Below are 17,808 nucleotides of genomic sequence, written 5' to 3' on the forward strand. Positions count from 1 at the left end.
TGCACCCATCATAATTTGCACTCTATACAAAGGCAGCATGAGACAATGAAAGGAGTATTAAAAAATTATAGAAATGGACAGCCTGGGACAAAGTTCTGTCAGCTTCAAATACTAAGGAGACAGCAGTCTCTATCCTAGGAAAAGAGCAAATAAACTCCTGTAAACAGTGACTACAAAACAAATAAATGAAGTCACAGGACAAGAAAAGAGGCCCAGAAAGACAAGGAAAGCCCTGCATACTACATTTGATTTTAGCAAACCTTCCTAATAGGAGGGCTGAAACCCAAGAAAATGTCTGTATTCTTACCAGCTGGTTACAAAATAAAAAATAATTGCAGAGTGTAAATACAAGAGTTAGCTTTTTAAATATTAACACATAGAGTGTGCTATAAAAAAACACAATACAGAGGATCAGGAAATGAGGGTACATTCAAAGAAAGAGGATAAAAAATACAGAAAATAACATTGAAAAAATAGGAATGTGGAAATATTGAACAAGTCTTTTAAAAAGAGATCTTAAAAATTCTCAAGAGGGTGAATGAAAAGTATGGAGAAAGAACTAAAGGATATCAGAAAAACAATAAATAAACGCTATGACAGTCTAAGTAAAGGGAAATCTTAAGAAGTAACAAAACAATAGTACTGGAGTTCAAGACCACAATAACTGGTATGAGAAATGGCCAGGAGGGTTTCAAGAGCAGATTGAAGTTAGCAGCGAATTTGAATAAAGACACTTGGAAAGAGTCAGGCTCAGAGGCAGAAAGTGAAAACAAATATTACAAGTGAAAATAACCTAAAACATCTATGCATACCAATATATACATTATGGGCCTGCCAGATGGAGAAGAGAGATAAAAAGGACCAGAGGGATATTCAAAGAAATAATAGAGAACTTCACAGACTTATAAGATGTGAATATGCAAATCCAAGCTCATAGTCACCAAACATGATAATCATGAAAAAAAAATACCCCACCATATACTGATTACACCAACAAATCCAAAGGACAATGAGAGAGTTCTGAAAGCTGCAAGAGTAAAGCAACATTTTATATACAAGGGCATCTCAATTAGGACTAGTGCTGATTGATTTCTCATCAGAGCTCAATGGAGGCAAAAGAGCAGTGAGTTAAAATACTTAAAGTGCAGAAGAAAAACAACTGCCAGTCAAAAATTTATATAGTTAGTCACTCTCTCAAAAATAAGAGAGAAATGAAGACATTCTCAGTTAAATAAAAGCTGGGGGAATTCATCACCACCAGTCCTGCCCTGTGCAATGCTAATGAGACTTTTTCAGACTGAAATAAAAGTACACTAGAAAGTGCTTCAAAGCAGCCTAAAGAAACAATGATCTGCAGCAACTACTTGGGTAATTGTAAACGGTCAGCATTATTGTATTGCACTGTTTGGTATGTAACTCTACCTCTTGTTTCCTAAAAGTGCTAAAAGGCAAATACATAAATGTAATAGTAAATCAAAGCTTTTATACATACAATATACAAACATATAAGTGGTAACAAGTACAAAAAATTAGGCAGTTCAGAGGCTTATAGTATACACTCATGCTACTGAAGTATCAAACTGAAGATAATTTTTAACATATTTAGTATCTTAAATCTAAACCCCTTGGTTATAAACAAATGAAAAACATATCCAGATAGAATTGAGAAGTCACTCAATATGATATAACACAAGAAAGCAAATTAACATTAAAACATTCCAATTAGAAAACCATGTAAAATGACAGCTTCCGACCAAACTGAGAGGAATGCATCAGACAGAAAGACTCACACAAGTCAGGCTTGGTGAACAGAGGGTGTTTAATAGGGGGCTTTTGTGGGGGCCCTCATCCTCAATGGTCCAGAGGGGCAATCCTCTCTCTTGGAGATTCTAAGTCTGGTCATGTCCTAATTCCTCATCTGTGGCAGCGGTTGGAGAGTATAACACATCTGAAACTGAAGCTGAACTTGCCACAAAGCAAGAGGGGTCTTTTATGCCATATTTCTATGTGCAGATGGAGAGGTGATATGGAGGGGCATGATTTTAAAGTACAGTACTCAAGACAGATAAACAAGGCCCAGACATTCACAGAGTTTTCCAGCAGGGCAGAAATTACCCTTTTACAGTAACTATGTAAAATGAACATTTACAATGTTTGTTAGTAGAGAAGAAGTTATATCACTATAGTAATTACTAAGGGATCTATTGATACAAAGGTGATCTAAGAGTTCACAGGTCAGATTATTCTTAGAGTTTCTGGGTGAGAAGTCTAAGCATACATTTTACTTGAGTTCACAAATGATTATTTCTCAAGCCTTGCTGTGTAACTATTAAATGCTTCTGTGACTAGAAGGGGAAAACACTGAAAGGGTTCTGGGAAAAATTTAAAGCCATACATGCCACAGTGAGAGACAAAGCAGTGCTTCTATTATTTTACTTATAGGTAAAATAGAAAAAAGACAGAATTTCTATATTACCATTAGTGCCTTTAAATATAAGTGGAATAATCTCTTCAGTCAAATGGAAGGGATTGGCAAAATGTGTTAAAAAGCAGGAGCCAACTATATGCTGTGTGCAAGAGACTTATCTTACATTCAAAATACAAATAGGTTGAGGTTGAAAGTATGGAAAAAATATACCATGCAAGTTGTAACCAAAAGAGAGCTGAGATGGCTATACTAATGTAGGGCAAAATCATCTTTAAATAAAAAACATATAGGGAAAAAGATGGTAATTACATGCAGATAAAAGGAACAATTCAATAAAAAGGTATAATAATTATGAATATTTACGTACCTAACAGCACAGCCCACCTATACATGATGCAAATACTGTGAGATTTAAAGGGAAAAATCAAAAGCTCTACAGTAAGAGTAGGAGACTTTAACGTACCACCCTTAATAAGGGATAGATCATGTAGTGAGGTCAAAAAGGAAGTACAAGACTTGAATGATACTTGGAACCAACTAGACCTAACAGACATATATAAAATATTGCACTGGAAGGGAAAAAGGAAAGTATATATTTTTCACAAGTGTACATGGATTATTCTCCATGATAGACTATATGGTTGGGTCACAAAATGAGTCTCAATAACATTGAAATCCTACTGTGTATATTCTCCAACACAACAGAATGAAGCTAGAAATAAATAAGAGAGAGAGAAAGGGGATATTCACAAATATGTAAAAATAAAACATATAATATAAAATAACCGGGGGAAGCAAAAGTGGTTCAACTGATAGAGCATCCATCTACCATACAGAGGGTCCAGGGTTCGATCCCCAGGGTCTCCTGTCCATGTGGTAAGCTGGCTCACCTGCAGTGCTACTGCATGCAAGGAGTGCCATGCCACACAGGGGTGCCCCTTTGTAGGGTTGCCCCACATGCAAGGTGTGCACCCCACAAGGAGAGCCACCCCATGTGAAAAAAGTGCACCCTTCCCAGGAGTGGCACCACACATATGGAGAGCTGACACAGCAAGATAATGCAACAAAAAAGAGACAGTTTCCCAGTGCTGCCTAATAATGCAAGCAGATGCAGAAGAACATACAGCAAATGGACACAGAGCAGACAATGGGGGGAAGAGGAGAGAAATAAATAAAATAAATCTTAAAAATAAATAAATAAATAAATAAAATAACCAATGGGAAAACAGGAAATCAAAAGCATAATTAGGAAATATCTTAGGCGAATGAAAATGAAAATACTACACACCAAAACTTTTGGGATGCATCAAAGGCAGTACTGAAAGGGAAATTTGTACCTCTTGATATTTATATTAAATTGAAGAAAGACTTCGAATCAGAGAATTAACCTCAAAACTGGAAGAATATGAACAAGAAGAGCAAACTAAACCAATAGCAAGCAGAAAGAAGGAAATAAGATAAGAACAGGATAAATGAAAAGAAAATAGAGCATTAACAAAACCATAAGTTCATTCTTTATAAAGATCAATAAAATTGACAAACATTTAGCTAGATGACAAAGAAGAAAAGAGAGAGGATACAAATAAAGAAAATCAGAAATGAAAAGGGAGACTTTACTACCATCTTAACTGAAATAGAAAAGGGTCATTATGTGGATTATTATAAACAGAGGTATTTTAGTTTGCCACAGGCTGCTAATGCAAAGTATAAGAATTGGTTGGGTTTTATAATGAGAAATTTATTTGGGGTAAAAGCTAACAATTCAGAGGGTAAGAAAGGCCCAAATCAAGGTATCAGCAGAGATGCTTTCTCACCAATGTGAGCTACTGGTGATACTGGGATCCTCCTGTGTGCCAAAGCAAGATAGTCACCATTTTCTGTTGAGTTCCCCACCTATCCTTATAGAACCTACCATCTCCTGGAGGTCACCTGTGGACTCTCTTTCTGGGTCTCCTCTCTATTCTTGGCTACTCTGCTTTCTTCCAAAGTTCATCTATGGGCTAAAGGCATATGATTCATCTCTTCAGCCTTGAAGCATTCTGTGGCCCATCCTCTTAGGGGTACTGTGCTTAAATTCTGGCTGCTCATGATCCTCAATTCCTCTCACACAAGGCAGGGTAAAAAATGACAGCTTCTTTTTTCTCTTTGTCTCCATTTATATATGCTCACCTAGAGGGCAGAATCCCAAACTGTGTCATACTTCACTGATATACTCCAACCAAAAGGGCCCTATACCTCCAGGAATGGACTAAGTTCAAAAAACTTAATCTTTTACTTTTTGGGAGACATAAAAGAACTTCAAAGTGTCACAAGATGTATGCCAATAAATTACATTATCTAAATAATGTAATTTCTAGGTACACTGACTGAAAAAGAAATAGAAGATATCAACAAAACAGTGACTAATAAAGACACTGTATCCATAAACAAAATGCTCCCAATGAAGAATAATTCAGAAGCACATGGCTTCATGAAATATTTTAACAAACATTCAAAGAAGACAACTTTAATTCTTCTCAAGCTCTTCCAAAGAACTGAAGAAGAGGGAAAACTATATAACCCATTCTATGAGGCCAGCATATCTTTATAGTAAATCCAGATAAAGATACCACAAGAAAGGAAAACTACAGACCAAAATCTCATTAATTGAGAAGTAAAAATTCTCAACAAAATACTAGCAAATTGAATCCAGCCACATATTAAAAGAATTATATACAATGATGAAGTGGTGATCTTTCCTGATATGCAAGATTGGTTCAACATGAGAAAATAAATTATGTAATCCACCACATTAACAGAATGAAAGAAAATACCCATTTTTGATCATCTCAAAAAAGGCAGAAAAGTCATTTGACAAAATACAACACCCTTTGTAAATAAAAACACTTAGAACACTGGGAATAGAAAGAAACTTCCTCCATTTGAAAGAGTGCATATAAATGAAAATTACAGAGCTAACATCTTATTGAATGGTGAAAGAAGGAAAGGCTTCCATCTAAGATCACAAGTGAGACAAGGTTGAGCACTGTATCCACTGTTATTCAACACTGTACTGAAAGTTCTTACCAGAGCAATTAGGTATGAAACAGAAATAAAGTCATCCAAATTGAAAAGGAAAAAGTAAAACATTCCCTATTTGCACATGATATCTTATATACAGAAAATTCCAAAAAATCTATGACACATTCCTAGAACTAATGAAAGAATTGAGTAGATTGGCAGGTTCCTAGACCAACATCCAATAATCAATAGTGCTTCTATTCAGAAACAATGAACAATTGGAAGTGAAGAAAAAATCCATTCACACTTATAAATTAAAAATAAAAAATAAAATAGATTTTACCTAGTACCTAAAGGACTTCTACACAGAAAATAACAAAACATTGCTGAAGGAAATTTTAAAGGATCTAAATAAATGGGAGGCAATTTTATGTTAATGGGTTGGATATCATCCTGATGTCAATACTACCCTAAGTAATTTGTAGATTAATGCACTCCCAATTAAAATTCAAACAATTTTCTTCACAGAAATGGAAAAGCAAATAACAAAATTTATAAGGCTTCATAATGGGCCCTGAGTAGCTAAAACCATCTTGAAATTGAAAACTGAAGTTCAAGAATTCACCCTTCCCAATCTTAAAAGACCCAGCAATTGCAATGATAGACATATAGAACAATGAAATAGATTTGAGAACTGAGAATTCAATCCTCACATTTCTGGCCAACCTATTATTGACAAGATGGAAAAGACCTCTCAATCTGGAAAGAATTGTCTCTTTAACAAATGGTGCTGGGAAAAATTGACCACCATGAGTAAAAAATAGGTAGACCTTTATTTCATAAGACATGGAAAAATAAACTCAAAATTGTATGATTCTAATTATTTAATATGTAAATATAAGCCAATTTATAAAGATGAAATTAGATTAGTTTTGTAGGGCTGTGGAAGGATAGAGAGCTGTGAGGGTGATAAGGGGTGTGGAGTGTATTTTTTTGAAAATGCTCTAAAACGTTTTTGGCAATGAAGCATAAATTTGCGATTATACTAAGACCTATTGATTACACACATAGGATAGGTTGTATGGTATGTGAATATATCTCAATGAAACTGCTTTAAAATAAATAAATATGCAAGAATAGCCAGAAATTACAGAAAGGGGAGAATAGAGAGATTGAGAGATGATGAATTTTTTCTTTGTCCGTTTATTATAATTGAAAAATGAAAAAGCTCTAATAATGATTGAAGTGATGAAAACACAACTATGTATGACAAATACCACTTCAGATGGATGGTATGCTTTACTAATATGTATCAATAAAATTGATCTTTTTTTTAATACTTAGCTGTAAGTTTTCAATATTTGCATGCTCAGGATCTTAACTTTTTTATTAATTAATGTCAAGGACAGGATTTCCACATGTCAACCATCATAACGGCATTGCCTATGGGCATTTAGGGTTTTGGAATCTACTAGATATTTGATTATTAAGATGATTGTTGTGGGGCATTTTGCCTGGATACTTCCTACTGCAACATTAGAGAGGGGCAGTGGGAATGATCTGGACCTCTGCCTGGCACACTGAACTACTGTGTGCATGATTCTCACACCCACTAATAAAGATTCTAGTTACTGAGATGAAGCATTGTTTCCTCTAATATTAGGAACATAGTGATCATATAAGTTTCCCCCCTTCAGATATTTAATCCCTTTCCCAGGAAAGGCACCCAGAAAGTTGTATTCATTTATTTGGGAAAGACTCTAAAAATCAATGACTTCACATATCCTCCTATCCCCAAAGCTATAATTTTCCACTGTTGATATCCATAAAATCAGCAGTCAGATACCCACTATTTGTCCAAATCTCTGAAACAATATCCATCACAAAAACACAATTACTAATGCACACATTCTCCCCAATCTCTGAATAAATGATTTCCCATGATTTTTCTATGACTGCATTCTCCACCATGAATTTTCTGGAAATCCCTCAAGGGGTTTCATCTTCCTAATAGAGACTTCTCCTTCTTATTTGTTTTGTGGTTATTCTTTTTCTTTCTTTTTTTCTTTATTTTTTTACTGTTACATTAAAAAAATATGAGGTCCCCATACACACCCCCAACCCTCTCATGTGGTTATTCTTAAACTGAGTTTCCTTTAGCACACTAAGGCTTAGTTTGACTGAATGATAGTGCACAGTGATTACAGGCCCAGTGTTTCACTATCATGGAATTCACTCATTTAATTTAAAGGATAAATTAGGAATTAATATAATCAATACCACACTGAATACAGGTGTAGACTTCCTCACATGTGGTTTCTCTGGTTAGCTTATCAGAGTGGTAAAAAGTCCTCTCCAATTTGATTATATTTACATTATGTGTTCTCTCACACTGTATATCTATCTACTGAGGGGTTTGTATATGTATATGGATTCTCACCTGTATGAATGTCACTAGATTATTTGAAAGAGTATGGATGACTATAGGAACTTCTGAATGGATTTAAAAGAGTGTTTCTTCACTACATTAGTTCTTTGGTGTGTTTAAAGGTTAAATCTATGGATGGAGCCCCTTCATATCCAAAACCTTATAGTGTGAGTTTTTATATTTAAAGTAAGAATACTGACTGATGGCTTTCTCAAACTTTTGGCATTCATAGGGATTCTCTACAGTTGGAGTAATCTCCTGTTGTCTAAGGCTAGAAACATTAAGGTTTTCCCATATATATGACATTATGGTTTCTGTCCAACATGAGTTCTTTCATGTTTCCGGAAAGCAGAACTACAGGTAAAAGGTTTCCTATATAGAAAACATTCATAGGGTTTCTCTCCAGTGTGAGTTCTCGCACGTTGTTGAAGATAGGCATGTTGACTGAAAGCTTTCCCACATAGATGACATTCATGGGGTTTCTCTCCAGTGTGAGTTCTTTCATGTTGTTTTAGGGATGATGACTGAATGAAGGCTTTCCCACACAGATGACATTCATAGGGCTTTTCTCCAGTGTGAGTTCTCTTATGTTTTTGAAGATTGGAATGTTGACGGAATGCTTTCCCACATAGATGACATTCATAGGGTTTCTCTCTAGTGTGAGTTCTCTCATGATATTTAAGGGAAGAATAATGACTAAAGGTTTTCTCACATAGATGACATTCATGTGGTTTTTCTCCAGTGTGACATCTCTCATGTTGCTTAAGGTAAGAGGATGTAGTGAAGGCTTTCCCACATAGATGGCACTGATGGGGTCTCTCTCCAGTGTGAGTTCTCTCATGTTGTTTAAGATGGAAATGTTGGCTGAAAGCTTTCCCACAAAGATGACATTCATAGGGCTTCTCTCCAGTGTGAGTTTTTTCATGTTGTTGAAGATGAGAATGTTGACTGAAAGCTTTCCCACATAAATGACATTCATGAGGTTTCTCTCCAGTGTGAGTTTTCTCATGTCGTTGAAGAAGAGAATGTCGACTGAATGCTTTCCCACAAAGATGACATTCATGTGGTTTTTCTCCAGTGTGACATCTCTCATGTTGTTTAAGGGAAGAGGATGTAGTGAATGCTTTCCCACATAGTTGGCATTCATGGGTTTTCTCTCCAACAGGAGTTCCACTGTATTCTCTCAGGTCAGAGCACTGCATATAATTTTTAGCACTTTGGTAGCATTCATATGGTTTACTTCTAGGGTGAAGGTGCTTATGTTGTTTAAAATATGAAAAGTCACTGAGGACTGTTGCAGGTGGTTTCCTGAAATAGAATTTCTTTGTCATGTGAATTAATGCATATTGGTTCACTGTTGATGTGTGAGAGGAATCTTCTTGCAAATAATTACATTTAAAGGAATTCTTTTGGGTGTGAGATCTCTGCTGTAGGGAATTAGATGAGAAACTGTAAAACATTTGTGCATTTACATGAATTTCTTCATTTCCCTAATATGAAACCTGGACTAATCCACTAGTGATGTCTCCAATTAAAATATTTGCCATGTTTGTTTCATATACACATTGTTCTCCATACATACATATTTTCTCTATTATAACAAATTCCTTGCAGAGGTATCTGATCAATTTTGAGATTCATGGTGTTTCAAAGGTTGCATATGCTAAACTGGTTTATACAATGTTTTTTATGAGAACTCAGGTTAGAGTTTGAGTTTAGGTTAATTTTTACCTAAATTCAAACTGTTACAGATTTTTGCTGGATTAGCACTTAATCCCAACATTAATTACAATTTCAGGATTTTACTGAATTCCTAATTCATTCCATCCCTAGGTATCTCCCTAGGTATCTATTTGGAATACTAGGATTCACCAAATTAAGCTTACCAATGACATGACTTTACAAGTGTCTTTCCTACAGGTAGGTTGGCCGAATATCATTTCTATCATTTCCCAGGTTTTAAAGGCACTTTTCCTCCCTGTAGTAGTTGGGGAAAAAAGAATAAATTTTTAGAATAGCATTTGGGGGATAAAGTTTGGAAAGTTCCAAGTATCCCTTTCAGTATGTTTCCCACATTCACAATTAGCTGGGAAAATAATATCAAATAAATGACTATTTTAGGGATAAGAAAACATAATAGGACATTACAATCAGAAAAGATTTTTGGGCATGGAATATGAGAAAAAAGAAGGTGGAATGTCAGGGAGGAAAAAAAGAAGGAAAAATCTTCCAGGAAGAGGACCAGGAAGGTTAACTGCAATAACAAATGAAATATTCCTTTGCCAATGCCAATGAAACTTTATAAAGCTTGAGAAGTATATGGAATAAACAATATGATTCCCCAAAATCCTTAGCTACATTTTAAAAATCATAACTCATATAAGGAAAACTTGAGAAATCATAACTCACTTAAATTCTGAAGTTAAAATATTCAAGCACATACTATATCATGAGACCCCTCTGCTGATGCACAGGTCCTTAGAGCTCACCTGGATTCAGGTATTGAGGAAGATATACTCCTTCTTTCCACACTTCTTGTTCCAGCTGGAAAAGCTCATCTTGATATCCTATTTTGTATAAAAAAAAGTTACCTGGATTTTGAGTTATGATAGCAACAGAGCATAATCATGATGTACATGGCAGATTACCAAAGAATAAGGTAAGCAGTGAATGTCAGCAATGCAACAATCCCTTGAACTCAGATCACTGATAATATTTCAACAGAAATGGAAACTCTTGACCTTTGCCCATTTCAATGAGGACCACTGGTGGTTGTTGTTAGCCATGCACTAGTATAAAGAGAGACTGCAGAATTGTCTAAATTCTAAATGGGACAAAATTTGTTTCCAAAATGACTGAATATTATGTTCAAAAATAGCTTAATTAACATAAATTCCACCAGAAAGGTCTAAATTCTATATGGAAAACGATATACGGAGTGTTTTTACTACTGTGTTCTGAAACACAGCATAGCCCTTGGAAGAGTATACTTATTTTGGCACAATTATTTATCTATTTAAAAAGTATTTACTGAGATCTCAGCCCTAAGTATAAGAAATTGAGATTCAAGAAAGACATTAAGTTGTGGTCAAGAAGACTAATTTCTATTGGGGTGGACTAGATGTTTGTTTTTGAAAAAATTAGGAAACAAATTCATTTAGGGAGTGTTATTTTTTATAAAACAATTATAAATATATTAAAATTATAAAATATGAAAATAGAGAAAAATATCTTAATATACAGAGAAGCTGATTTAGGTATTTGAACATACAAATGGAATATGAAATGGAATATGACTTTCTAACATAGAAAGGTTAGATAGATGGTAGGTAGATAAGAGATAGACAGATATAGAAGGTAGATTAATTTTGAGAGTCTCACCTACTGAAACCAGGTTATTGATATTCTCCAGCATCACTTCTTTAAACAGCTTTCTTTGGGATGTGTCTAACAGGTCCCACTCTTCCTCGGTGGAGTCTACAGCCACATCGTTGAAGGTCACTAACTCCTAAAAAATCACAGAAATTTGTGTTCACACAGGACTATCCTTACCTATGTCATGAGTGTGGTGTACAAAATAACAGCATTAAAGAAGCAGAAACTGTATGAAAAACTCAAAATGTGTATGGGGATCCAGTAACATTGTTATCAATGCTGAATTGCCATCTGCCTTTCACAGACACAAACACACTCTGAATACATAACACCCCATTGTAAAAGAAAATCACATGATGGGGGTGTGAAATACACATGGCAATATCACAATAAACTTGTTATTATGTCTTCTTTCTGCTGATTATAAAGTTTTCATTAGAATACTCATAACTCAAAATTTCCCTAAAATTTTAAGTAAATCTACAGATTTACTGAAATGCAAGCAATATCCATAATACATCATTTTAAAAAATGAGTACAGTTAGATTATTCCCCTGTACAGATGAGCTCACTTTCCTCTTGGTTATAAAATCATTTAAGAATATGTTATACATTTTGATAAATGCAAGTTAATATGTAATTACTTTCTATCTAAATTCACTTCACAGTTCAATTATTCATTCAAATAGCAAGGAACCTTGAAGAAATATCCAGAATTCTGCAAAACTGAATAGGTTTCAAATCAGGTAAGTACTGTTTTCCTCAGTATAATGTAACTCAGGTATCCATTGCAATGCATAAATACAGATGCGGCAGGGTCACAAGCCAGGGACTCCTGAGACAGTTGTGCTGATACATGGTCTTAGACTGACCAATCTGTGTATTAGACTGCCAAATCTCAACCATTTTTGTGTTATGCAAACATGAGTTTTTATTATCTCACTGTGATCTTTATCTCATCTGTCTGTGAAAGATTAAAATAATCTACAAATTTTCAAAAATTTTCAGAGACATAAATTTTATTCTACCTATTATACAGATCCTGAACCCACAGCCACAATGAAGGGGAAAAAAATGAATAAATTTGATTCAGAAAATTGAAGTTGGGAAATCTGAGCAACAGTGGTTAGGGGAAGTTTTTTCTTTTAAAAAATTTATTTAAAGGGAAGTAGATGTAGCTCAAGAAGTTGGGTGCCCACCTACCACACAGGAGTTACTGGGTTCAGTTCCCCATGCCCCCTAAAGAAGATTAGCAAGACAGGGTGCTAACATAATTGGGTGGCATAGTGCCTCTTTCCCAAATGGGAGGTCCTGGGTTCAGTTCCTGGTTCCACTTAAAAAGTTGATAAGCACACAATGAACAGACACAGAGAGCAGACAATTAGCACAAACAAGGACTGCTAATAAATTTTAAAAATCTTTTTAAAAAGTACTATAAAATGTGCAAATATATACCTTCAAATCTTTTTAAAAAATGAAGTTAAGGAAAATAAATCTATTACTCCTCATTTTCTTCAATTAACTAAAATTTTCATGTGCTTCTGGCAAATATGCCTCCCCCTATACTCCAGTACCTATAATGTTGGATTGACTGAATGCACAGCTGAAAATATAGACTCCCTTCTGACTGTAAAAATCTCTTCTTACACATCTCAGTCACCATTGTTCATCATATGTCCAGGCCAATCTCAAGCACTTACATGATCCATGAATTCATTATTTACCCAATGAGCGAAGGGATGGATGAGAAAAAGAAAACATGTCATCTTCTCAGAGGATACACAGCCTTTATGGAAGCTTTAATCAACTATTGCAATTACCTTGGAAGATTACTCAGTGATCAGAACCTAACTTACCATAATTATTAAAGAGTCCTATAAAAACTTAAGTTCAGATCCTTGAATAGTTACTGAATACACTTCTTGGAATATCCATACCAATAGGAGAAATCTTCCCATCTGCTGGCAAAAGAGGTGCAATTTCAGATTGAAGAAGAATTCTCAACTTACATGTGATTGCATTGTCAATACCTTAGCTGGCATCTATCTTCTTCAGGATTTTCACCCACAACCAGACAAGAATAAGGTGAGCAAAGCTAAGATGGAGAAAGGAGTCTGAAGATTCAAGTCTTGAACAAAATTTTCAGGCCCACTTGTCATGAACGCCACACCTTTCACCTAGAAGTATTCCCAGCGCAAACAACAAAAAGAATATGAGATGTCTTCAAGAAAAATAATGGGAGGGCTCTTCTTTCCCAGGATCAAGAGGCTGGAAGTTTTGTCCTTTCTAATAAAGATATGATTATATGAAAATCCATGAATCGTACAAAATAATTAGCCCAAGATGTTCAGCATCCAAGGACTGAATAAGAAATCATTACTCAGAAACACACAAATACAGTCACGTCAGCTATTATTTCAACACTGAACACTATTACCATCCTTCATTTCCATGGAAATCCCCTCAATTTCCCACACCATGCTCATGTTCCATTAGTCTCTGTTTCATTATTTCCTCAGAGATCTCATCGCTGAGCCCCAACCTAAAATATCCTTTGCCCTTCTTATAGCCTATTTTACAACTCTACTATTCCTTTGGGTCACTCATTAATTTTTCACTGTACAATCATTTGTTTACTTGTCCATATGTTGGTCTCTCCCCCCAGGTCTAACTGCATGAAACCCTTCCTTGAATGGTAATATATTGAATGAGTTTCCCTTCGAAAATGAACAAATAATTATAAATCCAGAAATACTGTATATCAGCAATAAGTTAATCTGACCACAGCTGCAGGTTAAACTGCCTGCAGTCAATTAAAAATACATTTTGATTTAAAAGTAAATCATTTACAAAATAAATGAGGACTCTCCCTCCTGGTTAAAATTCTCTCTCTTATTCTTGAGAACCCAAATGGACTGAGAATGCAAGGAATCCAAATCTTAATGAAGCTGCTTTCACCACATGTGAAGTTCAGAGGTACTTTCTCTCTAGAAAAACCACCATTTTGATAGCAAACTATCTTTTTATGTAGGAATAACATCATCCATTTTATAATTCAAAAGACACATCTTGATTAATCCCAATGTTAGTTAAGATAAATATACTCAAGGCACAACTTGTGGCAATCACTTCCTTCTAGAACCCCAAAACAAATCTTCCTGGGTTTTTTTTGTTTTTTTTTTTTCAAAGATACCTGATACCTAACACCTTCATTGATTTTTGTTGTCCTGGGTAAGAACTCTATTAGTCAGCCAAAGGGACGCTCATGCAAAATACCAGAAATCTGTTGCTTTTTATAAATGGTATTTATTTGGGGTAGAACCTTACAGTTACCAGGCCATAATACATGTTACTTCCCCCACCGAAGTCTGTTGATGTCTACCAAGAGTTCAGGCTTCCTGGGTTCCTTTCTTCCCAGAGCTTGTTTCTATCCAGGCTCAGCTGCCCTGCTGTCTCCAAAAGGCCAGCTGTAGACTATCGGGTGAACAGCTCTGTTTCTCTCTCCAGGGCTTGATTCTCTCTTGGCTCAGCTGCTCTGCTCCTCTGTGTGCTTACTTCTCAGGCCTCCAGCATTAAGAATCCAACCTCCCTTCTCCATGGTTTAGTTTCTTTGTGAGCACCCACCCACCAAGGGGGTGGGGATGCAACATCCTACTGAAGTGGCCCAACAAACACTTAATCATTATTTAACCAAGTGAAAGTGAAAACTCTGAATCCAATATAATCTAATATGCTTGGAGGGACAGACCAATTTACAAACGTAATCCAGTATCTATTTTTGGAATTCATAAGCAATATCAAACTGCCACATATTCTAAAGCACCTATAGCAAAAAGCTTCTTACTAATCTGTATATCTAAAAGGAACTGAAATCTACCATTATTTTCTCAATCATCTATGTAACTCTATATAAAGAAATATTTGTGCTGAAAAATTATAAGGGGGAATTTTAAACTGTTCTAGAATATGTATATTTTACTATCAAGCAAGGGAAAGACTATCTTGTTATGTCAGATCTACCTTCAAACTTTAAAGTATTAGGGGTTCCCAAAAGAAATGATTACATTTCATTGTTGATTTTCCTATGATTAAGTTGGGTTTTAACATTTTTTTTGGTTAGGCCAGTAAAAAGTATTGGGAATCGGGGAAAGAACAGAGCTTGCTGAGAAGTAGGAGAGAAGGATGGAAATATGCACGAAGAATGGATGTGGGCTCCTCCAAGCAGACAGAGTGAGCTCTGGCTTGTGTGACTACTTTTTAAACTATTAATTATTCTTCCCCATTGCTAATGGTAAGGGGAAAGGCCCCAGCTGTTACAAGTTGCCCTACCAATGGTGGGGGCCAATGCTGAGGCCTATTTAGAATCTCCAAAGCCAAGGCGAGATCCTGCAAAGAGAAACTGGGACCTCACATTTAAACTCTCAGTGAGAGTCAGTGAGGCCTTTGCAGCAATGTTCTCTGTTGGCCATGTTGCGGCTCATCTTCTCTTTGTTTTCCTGGCTATTCTGCCTCAGGTCCCCCTCAGAGAGTTCATGCCCTTATTCTTAAGGGAGTGCTGAAAGGCAACAGTCCTTCAGTAGTTACTTCCTGCTGGTTAGGGCAGTAGTCCCTACCTGACACAGCATAAACATCTTTGACTATTCTACTGAGGTCAAGGAAAGATGGGTCCAACACTGTGGTTGGAACTGCCTAAAATCCCCATGTGACTAATACCTTGTTCTGGAAGGCACTGATTCTGAAAGAAATAAACTTGGTTATAATTTTGAAGATACATGACCCCATCAAAAGGATAAAGAAGATGGTGGTAAGTGGGCTCCAAAAGGGTGTCAGCTATGACATACTAGAAAATCCAGATGCCTCCAGGGGCTGCCTCCTAATGAAGTTGGTGGACTTCATCTTGCAGGTTTTGAATGCTGTCTAGGACTATTCCAGAGCAATTTACATAGAAACAGCATTTTTCCTTGAAAAACAGGTATGTCCCTCCCGTGGTGCTGTTAGCATGTTTAGAGCTCTGTGATTTTGCAGTACCACTGCAGCAAGATAGTTTGCTGTCTTAGGACTTCTAAGCATGGCTAGTTCCTTCTATTCTGTTGGTTAACTCCAGGGAGAGGTGGTGGCAGATCTACTGGGTGTGGGTATAAATTGCTAATTACCCAAAACACTGATTATGCTTTGGATAGCCAGGAAAGGTATAGAGGCACTGCCCTAGACATAAACTCACAATGACAGTGTAGGCAACAACAAGATAGGCATATGGCAAGCAAAATAAAGTACTTATGAGAGCCATTCTTTTGTCTTATAGGCACATTCATTAATTACTTAGAAAATAAATTAAATTTTCTAGGACTTTCAACATGTTCAATAACCCTCTGTATATGATATAGAATAGAAAAAAAAAATCACCATAATCATCAGCTATAGATCTAGAATAGGAGAGATATAGGTACAGGATTTAATACTAACCAATGCACTAATTAATGCATAATTCTACTGTTGAGCTACAATTAATTAAGCTCCATGTTTGTAATACCATATATGCCAATTGTGGTAAGTTCTACTCACAGTACTCTGGTTAACTGTTGATGCACTTGGTATGTCCTTCACACAGCATGCTGCAGCACAGTTGATCCTATAGAAACCAGGAAGGTAAGGCTCCACTGTTTCACTGGCCTGGTACATAGTGCCCTTCAAGCTCTATGAAACAGAGTCTGTCTTTGGGCAATGTCCATTGCATATCTGGACATACTGAGCCATTGCAAGCTCCTGAGGTGTCTGAAACTGCAATGTACTCTCCATCCATTTTAGAAGCATAACCAGAGAGGTAGTAAAAACATTTATTGTTTTAGTGATCAGTGACCAACCCAGCCAATAACTCAATTGAAAGACAAAATGCAGTGTTTGAAGGACTGGTTTGAATGTAAAAGAGAGTTTCACAATGTTGAAGTCTATTTCTTAAATTTTCATAGACTTTCTAAATATTTCCAAAGCAATGTATAACATATCAAATGAACTTAACTATTTTAGTACTTTGCTTTTTTTACTTTTATACCTTACCATGATTCCATTAATTAACAAGTATTTTACTTAAGCAGCACAGGAAAAACTACTTTCTCCATTATTTTATGAAGACTGAAGATTTCAAATAGAATAAAAATTATCTTTTTATGTAATTTTTTTATGTAATATCTTTTATGTAATTTTTAAGATTTTTATTTATTTCTATCCCCTTCCCCTCCCCTCATCTTCTCTCTGTGTCCCTTCATTGTGTGTTCTGTGTCTGCTTACATTCTTCTCAGCAGCACTGGGAATCTGTGTCTCTTTTTGTTGTGTTATCTTGCAGTGTCAGCTCTCTCTGTGAGCAGTGCCACCCTGGGCAGGCTGCACTTTTTTTGTACTGGGCGGCTCTCCTTATGGGGCGCACTCCTTGTGCGGGGGAGCCCCATGCATGGCATGGCACTCCTTGCACACATCAGCACTGTGCACTGTGTGTGGGCCAGCTCACCACACGGGTCAGGAGGCCCAGGGTTCAAACCCTGGACCTCCTATATGGTAGACAGACGCTCTATCAGTTGAGTCA

The 17,808-nt window shown here is 36.1% G+C and overlaps 1 protein-coding gene across 2 annotated transcripts in view; it reads right to left on the minus strand.

Annotated features, from left to right (window-relative positions):
• LOC105746989 (zinc finger protein 705F-like) overlaps nt 1-17,808 on the minus strand; it is a 100,167-nt gene that overhangs the window by 59,180 nt on the left and 23,179 nt on the right. The window contains exons 1-4 of one of the 2 annotated variants that reach the window (XR_009186278.2): nt 13,088-13,189; nt 11,238-11,364; nt 10,346-10,423; nt 9,743-9,834 (exon numbers count right to left, since the gene is read on the minus strand). Coding sequence is in view for 1 of the 2 variants with exons in the window: in XM_071215942.1 (XP_071072043.1) it covers nt 10,346-10,423; nt 11,238-11,364; nt 13,088-13,090 (208 nt within the window). In the remaining variant the exon portion in view is untranslated. Of the gene's footprint in view, nt 1-9,742; nt 9,835-10,345; nt 10,424-11,237; nt 11,365-13,087; nt 13,190-17,808 lie in introns of those variants that run through there. The other variant, XM_071215942.1, reaches the window with a different exon arrangement.

The sequence above is a fragment of the Dasypus novemcinctus genome, chromosome 6 (assembly GCF_030445035.2).
Source record: "Dasypus novemcinctus isolate mDasNov1 chromosome 6, mDasNov1.1.hap2, whole genome shotgun sequence".
NCBI classification, from domain to species: Eukaryota; Metazoa; Chordata; class Mammalia; order Cingulata; family Dasypodidae; genus Dasypus; species Dasypus novemcinctus.